Source organism: Anneissia japonica, unplaced genomic scaffold, assembly GCF_011630105.1.
Source record: "Anneissia japonica isolate Jap-2015-1 unplaced genomic scaffold, ASM1163010v1 scaffold288043_len311759_cov178, whole genome shotgun sequence".
Classification (NCBI taxonomy): Eukaryota; Metazoa; Echinodermata; class Crinoidea; order Comatulida; family Comatulidae; genus Anneissia; species Anneissia japonica.
This window is the reverse complement of record NW_022720917.1, coordinates 236,574-246,018: the sequence shown is the minus strand read 5'-3', so window position 1 is coordinate 246,018 and position 9,445 is coordinate 236,574. Positions and strand designations below refer to the sequence as shown.

Genomic DNA, 9,445 nt, shown 5'->3' with positions numbered 1-9,445 from the left:
TCTAATTTTAATTTCAATCATTTACGCGAGCAATTTTTTAAAATTTAATTTTAAACCAAGGAGTGGAATGTCGCAACTCTTTATATATATATGGCTCTGGTGTGCACCAATTTCCTTCCCATAATTACTTATGTGTCAGGTAGGTGGTTTTTTGGTCGCCAACCTTGCATTATAACACCCCTGTTCCTATTTTGAGGTTATGCGCGGTGTTACATCTTTTAGTAGCACTGCCATCAGGCCACTCTTGTGTGCCCATTATCGTCATACAGTTTCTTTCATCATTTACTTTGGAACGTTTTACCGTATGGACACAAAAAAAAACATGTTTTGTAAAAGACAAAACCCTGTTGGTCTGTACAAAACATGTTTTGTAATAGACAAAACCATGTTTGTCTTGTACTAAACGTGTTTTGTAAAGACAAAACCATATTTGTCTGTAAAAAACATGTTTTGTAATAGAAAAAACATGTTTTGTGAAGACAAAACCATGTTTGTTTTGTGAAGACAAAACCATGTTTGTCATGTACAAAAAATGTTTTGTGAAGACAACAAAACCATGTTTGTCTGTACAAATTATGTTTTTTAAAAGACAAAACAATGTTATAGTCTTTTATAAAACATGTTTTGTACACACAAACATGATTTTGTTTATTACAAAACATGGTTTGCACACACAAACATGGTTTTGTCTTTTACAAAATATGTTTCGTAAAGACAGAATAACTTTCGTATATTACAAAACATGATTTTCCCCTTACAAACATGGTTGTGTATGGCAGAACAGGTAGTGTGTCGTTTGGCGCACCGGTGGAATATTGAACCAGCTTTGTTACCATTAAATGTAATTTTTAACTTCCAACTCTTTAATACAATTTTCATCTGGCTTAGTATGCTATGAATCTGTTGCCTTTTTTTTTTAAATGATTTCATCAATGTGGCATTTGTCAGAGGCTGATCGGGAAATATACATACCAAGTTATTTACTGTATATTTAGGCCTAGTCTCCATATATTTGTTTATTGTCTAATCGCTGATCCGTGGTGCGATATGGGCCTGGAGTTTGCACATGCGACAGGGCAAAAAAAGTATTATTTTTCAGGGGAATAGTACTTTTTGAGGGCAATAGTAACTTCTATTGCCCGCTTAACCAATCAGATGCCTAGTATATGTGCATGAGGTATATAATATGGATTAAAATACATGAACAAAAAGAAAAAGAAATCCCTGAGGTTAAGGATCAAAATTGACAAGATTGGTGTATACGAAGTAACACATGCAGTAGACATAATACCGATGTTCACTCTAAGGATTCAGGAGGAATTCTGGTTTATTGCTTATAATGTGTCAAAATATAAAGTTGAATGAATCTTGAGACTGTTTTGTGATACAATGTTATTAATGATATACAAAAGTAGCCTATAAGTATCCCGTTAATAAGGGGTTATTTGACCATTTGGCACACTCAAAAAGTGTCCCCGTCCCCTTAGGTGTCCCCTTAATAGGGGTTGGCTTTAGTGTTAACAGATATATTTCCCCTCGTTTCACGGAAAAGTGTCCCTTAATAGGGGTGTCCCAAAGGAAGGGTTCTACTGTATAACATCAAGAACTAAATTGCGTCATATTAACAAGCAAACAAAAATTATGTATTCATAATTGTTACCCATAAAATACATCGTTTGACCTTTTATTTCACGTAGAGGATGTTTTAAAACTTATAATTCTTTGTAACGGATATGAATACCGTATGATAGTCGGGCTATTGTAACTGAAATAACAGGAATAAACTTGACTGACATGCTTATCAATTCAAAATATGACAGGCTTATGTTCTGTAAAGGCTCTCTTTGTCTTCACACAGTATAATACTTAATAATAATAATATTGTGTGTGTATACAAAGATAGTAAGTGCCTGTACAGATTGCAGAATAAGCACCTTTACCACTATAATGATGATGATAATAATATGAATAATATGATGGGATCGGAGTAATGTTTTGCCGTACCTAAAATACTTGCGAAAAAAGTATTTGGGAATGTACGGTACTGAGTATTCGGTACGATAACACTTTAGGGTACTGGGTTCAAATCCCGTGACATCAGGACTTTTTCTCACTAAAAAAACAAAAAAAACTTCACTCCCTAAGCCTCATAAAGAGACTTCGCTGATAAAAGCATCACATTATTTCAGTTATTGAAAGAGGGCCCGTAAATATCAAACGACCTTCGAGGATACGCTGGAAGAGTCATCCTTAATAAAATTAATATGGTTAAAAAAAATCATTCCATCCATAAGTGGCAAGTGTACATGCTGTTGGATTTGAAGGAAATAAAATCATTACTGTATTATAACTGGAGGCAATTTTTGTCTATCTATGGAGTGCATACATTTATTTAAGTACTTAAAGTTTGGTTTAGAATACAGGTGATCACGCCGGACGTTTTGAGCTTGCGTGGCTGCTTGAATTGGTTTACTGATGCTGTTGAATTTTCAATGATATACCTCTTCAGGTTTGCAAAGCCCCCTGGCTTCACAAGCTGTACGTCCACCGGCCCGAGAGAGATATTATCGCGGAAACGTTTATACAAACATGCCTGCTCGCAAAGTTCAACATCAAGCTGTAAAATAATAATAATAATAATAATAATAATAATAATAATAATAACAATGCATTATTAACTTTACTTTATTGTTTGAAATTCACAACACATTTTATAATTGTTATACTCTAGTAGAATTACATTTTGTGCTAACTTGGTAGGGATCAATGTCTTAATGATCACGCAAAAAACATTTTGACAGTAATTATGTGTTGTAGTTTACAGTGAAATTAAATGGCGTTTATTTGAGTACATCATCCACTGTACACCAAAAATATATAAATAATTAAACGCCTCCCTGGAATAAGCGCCGCTTCAAAAACTCTTCTTAACAATAAACATCCTGGGCGTTTATTCGAATAACGGTACCGGTATGTTTCTAGTGTATTATTTTTCTGTATAAAGGAAAGCCCTACCCTTTAGATTGCTAAGGTTCCACAAAATCATAGCATAAACGTATACGCGCGTGTTTATTTTGACAAAAACATGTGACATTCCTAAATATTGTCATGGTGACATCACATCACATCACGTCATGACTATGGGCATACAACAGTTTTTTGTCCAGACAGAGCTTAATAATGATGCTACATATATTGTGCGTATTACATATTAACGTTCTGTATGGCACTTACATATTTCGGCAGTTCAGATGCAATTCTGATAACGTTCTCTGATCCTTCCACTTCAATAAAAATCATGTAGTAATCTGGGCCAGGGCGCCTGACAGAATCTAAATAAGAATATTATAATGGTTGATTAAGGTGTACGTATTATACCTCCTGTAGTTAGGTTTCTGATTATATCGGTATAAATAATAACTCATGGTAATGAAGCATGTCATGGTTGCTTTTATAAACTTGACGAGGAGGAGTCTCATGATTCTTTGGTGACCTAACTACTTTAATGGAACATGTTGTTTATTTTGACTGCAAAACTTTTTTTCCCTTTAAAAGTAGTTAGTTGATCAAATGAGCACGATGAATAATGAAAGTTAAGCTATAGTTCAATGATATTGTTCCACATTTTAGAGATCGAACTATTATGTTATTGAATCAGGTTGGGACATTTATTTGCTACCGTTCAAGAAAAATACACTTGATTTTGATTCGTATGACTTTCTCACCAGGCGCCAATAAACTTTCTGCACATGCGTAGTCGACAAGTTTAAGCCCTGGCCATCTGTTTAATGTTTTCTTCACAGCTTCAAACAAGCACGCTTCGTCTACCTTTTCTCCACGGATGCTCATTAACTGACCGTATCTATTACAGAAAAATATAATCATTGCATTTAACAGCATCATCTATAATTTATCAATATTTTGTGATTCTCAATAATAATTGCATTGGTTGTGAAAGTTAGCGAATTTAATGATGTCATTGAATCAAAACCGATAGATTTAACCATAGAGCAAAGTTTCTTTGCTCTATGATTTACCAAAGTAATATTTATTTTTATAGTATAGTATTCCCATAATGTATCACTATTTTCTGAATTACCAAATTTAAGTATGGTAGAACGTGTCGTTTATCTTAACTGTACTGAAACCCAATAATAGGGTATTGGTTGTACAATTTAGCGACTTTAATTAAAACGGATAGATTTAACAAAGCAATTTTTTATAGTAGTATCCTCTATAATTTATCACTATTTTCAAAATTATCAAATTTAAGTATGGTAGAACGTGTCGTTTGTCTTACCTATACTGAAACTCAATAACAGGGCACTGGTTGTAAAATTTAACGACTTTTATGACGTCACCAAATCGAAAACGATAGAGTCCACAGGTCCAGTTTGTGAGAACCATTTCATAGTTCTCTCCCACTTTTACTTCGTCGCCAAAATAAGTCTCCGGATTCTCTTCATCGCTATAAGATAAACAAAAACATAACTATAATGCTTATTTAAAAAAAACAAAAAAAAACCAATTCTAAATGTTGATTTATTGCCTTTTATCGGTAATCACCCAATAATTTTGATTACCGTACTCATTTTCTGTTGATTTTGGCAATTTGATTTCATATTAATAGTGCTAATAATAATAATAATAATAATAATAATAATAAATAACAATAATAATAATAATAACAATAGGTCCTGTCTCTTATACACATCTAGATGTGTATAAGAAGATATATATATATATATATATATATATATATATATAATAATATTAATAAATAATAATAACAATTGTAAATACTAAAGAATAATTGATTTATAACACGCACACAGAAACCAACGGTGCTCAAAACGATCTAAAGTGTAGGAATGTAGATAATAATTTTCGGCCTCACCTGTTCTGCACGGGGATAAACTCGAACATGAGTGAATTTGGCAACAAAACATATTGGTATGGTGGTGGCTTTAGAACATCGACATTAATGCCATGCAATCCTTCAGTGCTTAAATAGAACTGCGGCACAATTGGAATTCCTTAAACAAAGGGAATAAAAATATCATTAGTCTACATGCTTTACTTGGGAAATTAATATGTAAGGTTGTATTTACATAATGTCTAGTTATCTATATAGTGCAGTGATTTATTGATTATCAAACATTATTGGTAAAATCAGGCCTACTAAACAATTTAACAAACTTAACTAGAAAAGGACAAATCAACATATTTTTATTCAGTCAAAAATCAACAGCGATGAATACCGCCACTGTACTATATAGATACTGTATACAAATATTTATCATATCAACAATAAACATGAAAACAGCACATACTAAAAAAAAAATTAAAAAAAAATCATTCCATTACGAAGTCCTGATAGGCTTATTGATAAAATGAAGATCATGCATTCTCTTCAAGAAGGATTTAAAGGTAACAAGATTATAATACTGTATGGTAATCTATGAACAAATCCTCGTCTCGTACAACGCGGCTACATGCAGTAAACGCCTGTTACATGTACAAACCGGGACATTGAAATTAAATTAATACAAGTGGACAATAATAAACATAATTTAAAACATTATATAAAATACCATATCAAACACTGTCCTGCGATTATTAATAGAATCGATCGTAGGGAATTTAAGACAAGCATGTGATAAAAATCTCAGAAATAGGATTGGATTGGATTTATTCGGTGTAAACACCAAGGATAGCCCACGAAAGTCTAGAAGAAGACTCATTTCCAGTGGAGTCCTGCTGGTGGTGATTGACCGGGAGACAATCCCCTACTCTTTTCCGAAGAGTGCACTGCGTTCTTTAACGTGCACATGAGCCAGTAATGCACACGGGACAAACAGCTTAAACGTCTCATCCGAAAGACGGTGCGCTGTCGTAACTTGTATTTCAGTCCTCCAGCTGAAACACAAGGAGAAATGCACGCCATCGTGTCGGGATTCAATATTTCGACATTAATTATGTCATCATCATGAAAAGCATATTTGATGAAAAACTTGGAAGCGGTTTATGAGAGACATATTTTAAAATCTTTAAAAACTGGGGGGAAGGGGAGTAACACTCCTTTTTACCGGACACGGATATTTTTAACGGACTCTGGAATTATTGGTTGATTGTGACCGATTAATTTACTGCTTTTGATCAATTATTATGATAAACATGGTAATCTTGGGGTAAGATTCAAGATTGATTTTATTGTCACATATGAAAAAAATATACATGAGATTTTCTTTCCTGTGCTTATACATTAAAAACAAAAAACACAAACACATCACATAAAATATAAATGTATCACAAATACAATAGCACCAAAAACCTTAACTAACTTAACTAAAGAGAAAGACAGTGGAATTAAGCTTAAACAACAAAGGTACCTAAATAATACTGATTATCTGGAGAATTGACTATTGTAGAGCTGACATGTGTGAGGTATGAATGAATTCTTTAACCGATTTGTTTTAACAGTAGTTTGTCTGATTCTTCCTGATTTGTTAAAAGTTATGCATCCAAAAATTGGGTGAGACTCATCCTGTAATATTTTATCTAATTTCGTCGTTACCATTATCCAAATCATATTTTCTTTATTGTAGCAATTTATGTTTTGGCTGTAAATATACAACCAGAGAGCTGGTGAAAATATTAACCGATAAAATATTACATCTGTTTAGAAAAACCTTCCTTTAATGTTATGTTGTAGGCCTATACGCGAAACTTACACCTAAAAATCGGGCACTTACTGCGTCGGGCACTCACTGCGCGCGTCGTAAAAGGAATCCAACTCCCACTGCCTGTGAGCGCTGACGACGCGACACCGTCTGCTGATTGTCAGTGGCAGTCTAAACGGATAATTTTTAATGACGATCCGTTGCGTACGCGGCGGCGATCGAGGCGTTGTATTTTCCATACAATCGGCGGACGACCGTCGCACGCAGTGTGAGTGTCCGGCTTTAGTGAACTAAATTCGAAACGGACTATTCAAGTTACCTTTGGTGTATGTCTTCTTGAGTGTTTCAGCACATTCACATAGATCTATGCTAGTAATAACTCTCAATCTTGGCCAAATTCTCCTGCATATGTCGTCAAAACCAGCTTTAAATTCTTTCCTAAGAAATTGTACTCTATCCGGATTACAAGTTCCGCGGATATGTTGCTCCAAATCTTCACGAATATCCAAAGGGAGATCTAGCTTAGAATACAAGGAACCAGTTTCGATGTCATTAAGCATTTGCTCCCAGTGCTCTTCGAGTATTTTAAGGGCGGCCATCAACGCTGGTGTGAATGCAGCCGAAATTTCTTTTAAGTATCTGTCGCGTATACCGAACAACATGTGAACGTAACAGGCTTCAAACTCGGTGCAAATGAAAAACCCAGAAGGTGGTGTAGTATTAGCTATCAAATATTTTTTGTAAGATTGCTCTATCATAAAGCCGGGGCCTACACGAATACCACCTTCAAGTGGTCTGCTTTTAGGTGCCGTGTATATAAGGAGCTTTTGCTGCAATGGACTTAACTGACCTGGAAACATTTGAGATAAAATTCTTGGGGCTAGGAAACGCATAGGCTTTACCAATTGCAACAAGCTTTGCTCTGTATATGGTATTTTCTTTCCTTTACCAGTGGTTCCTGAAGTTATTGTCAGCCTTATTGGTTTCTCTTTTGTCATAACATTCAACTCGCCATTGCAGATGCGATCAACGTACTTTTCATAGTGACTGTACGTTGTCAAAGGGTGTTTAGCTTTTAGATCTTGAAGACTATGAATTTTACTGAAATGAAAATCTTTGCCGTAGACGGTATTACGCTGCTCATTTAGTCCTTTAAGAATGAATTGTTCCTGGGTCTTTCTGAAATGCTTCGTCTGTTGTTTAAATGAACGGAAATATATGAAAGAGAAACTCATCGAGACAATGTAGGTAATATAGAGTACAGCAATCGATGAGATATTGAGATGATCGGACCACGTTACTGACGATATGTGGACAAGTGCACCTCCTACCATAGCAAGTAACATAAAGGCTATCCCTGAAATTAATAATAAAATGATTAATCAATCGTTCAAGCAATCAATAATCAAACAAACTCTCAGTCAGTCAATTAGATAAAATCAGTCAATCAACCAACCAACCAACCAACTAGTGTCAGTCAGTCAATCAATCAATCTACCAATTAATCGATTGATTAGGTCAATATATGCTGCAATTTAGAATCTTTGATCACACTGCAGTGGATATGTGAGCTTTATAAATCCTATAATGATGATAATAATAATAATAATAATAATAATAATAATAATAATAATAATAATAATTATTATTATTATTATTATTACATGTTTTCTGAAGATAATTTATAATCCATATACTTTATTTCGATACACATGTGGATTAAACAAATGACAAGTTGTAACGCAGCACATTCATTAAATCTATAAAATGTGTTTATATTTTGAAGAAAAATGTTTATTTTGACAAGAAGGCCTAAATGTCAAGTGATAGGCCTAAATTTAACATGTGTTATGAAATACTCTGTTAAGCAGTGCGTTTTTTTGGCAATATAGACCTACAAATTATACAAGCCATCGTGATTATAGAATGTAGAAATAATATAGAATTACGTTTGTATGCAGAGAAAACTTTTTTTTTTTAAATTTCAAACATATAGAAGATTAAAACATATCAGGTGGTTGTTAAAGCCTGTTTTTCATATGGATGGTAAAAGCGAGCTGCATTTATTTTACAAGCGCGCTAGATATACTTTTCAATATTTTACGGTAATTTATACAAGAAAACTGAAAAGATCTAAACGTAATAGTGATAAAATGAGAAATATGAAAGAATAAAAAATAACACATCATTACAGAAATATCAATACGTAAATATACATCACACACAGTCAAAATAATTTAAAAAAAAACACGTTTTCGCAATCTTACACATTATAAAAATCTATTACAAGCCCGGCCACGTTTAGTAATGTATGTATAATAATACATACATGGACGTTCAAATTTTATGAAGATTTTTTTTCCATGAAATTTAGTTTTTTTTATAAGTTCATTTGAAATTACGAAGGTTATTCGATGATTTTAATTCAAGTGGCAACGTATTCCATACATATGCGTGAGCATATTTGAGCGAAATGTTAATTATTTTTACATTACTTTAGGTGGTACGATATTATTGAGTGAGTCTGAGTTTCTGGTGCTCTATCCGTGACGGTTCAATACCAGGGACGTAGTCAGGATTTTGAAAGGGGGGGGGGGAGCCGTTATGCGAATTACGTAGGACCCTGGCAGGGTCAAGGAGGGGGGGGGGAATCCCCCTGTGAAGTAGCGCACTCTGAACGTTCTTAGGACTGTTTGAGAGGATAAAGTGAAAATTGCAATAGACGCATTATAAATAAGCGCAAAAATAATTATATAATAAAT

The 9,445-nt window shown here is 33.8% G+C and overlaps 1 protein-coding gene across 1 annotated transcript in view; it reads right to left on the bottom strand.

Annotated features, from left to right (window-relative positions):
• Positions 1-29: 29 nt before the first annotated feature.
• LOC117111443 (probable indole-3-acetic acid-amido synthetase GH3.9) overlaps positions 30-9,445 on the bottom strand; it is a 12,441-nt gene continuing 3,025 nt past the window's right edge. The window contains exons 2-7 of the mRNA XM_033254363.1: positions 7,003-8,040; positions 4,898-5,036; positions 4,301-4,468; positions 3,726-3,862; positions 3,235-3,332; positions 30-2,617 (exon numbers count right to left, since the gene is read on the bottom strand). Coding sequence (XP_033110254.1) covers positions 2,393-2,617; positions 3,235-3,332; positions 3,726-3,862; positions 4,301-4,468; positions 4,898-5,036; positions 7,003-8,040 — 1,805 coding nt within the window. The 3' untranslated portion in view covers positions 30-2,392. The remainder of the gene's footprint in view (positions 2,618-3,234; positions 3,333-3,725; positions 3,863-4,300; positions 4,469-4,897; positions 5,037-7,002; positions 8,041-9,445) is intronic.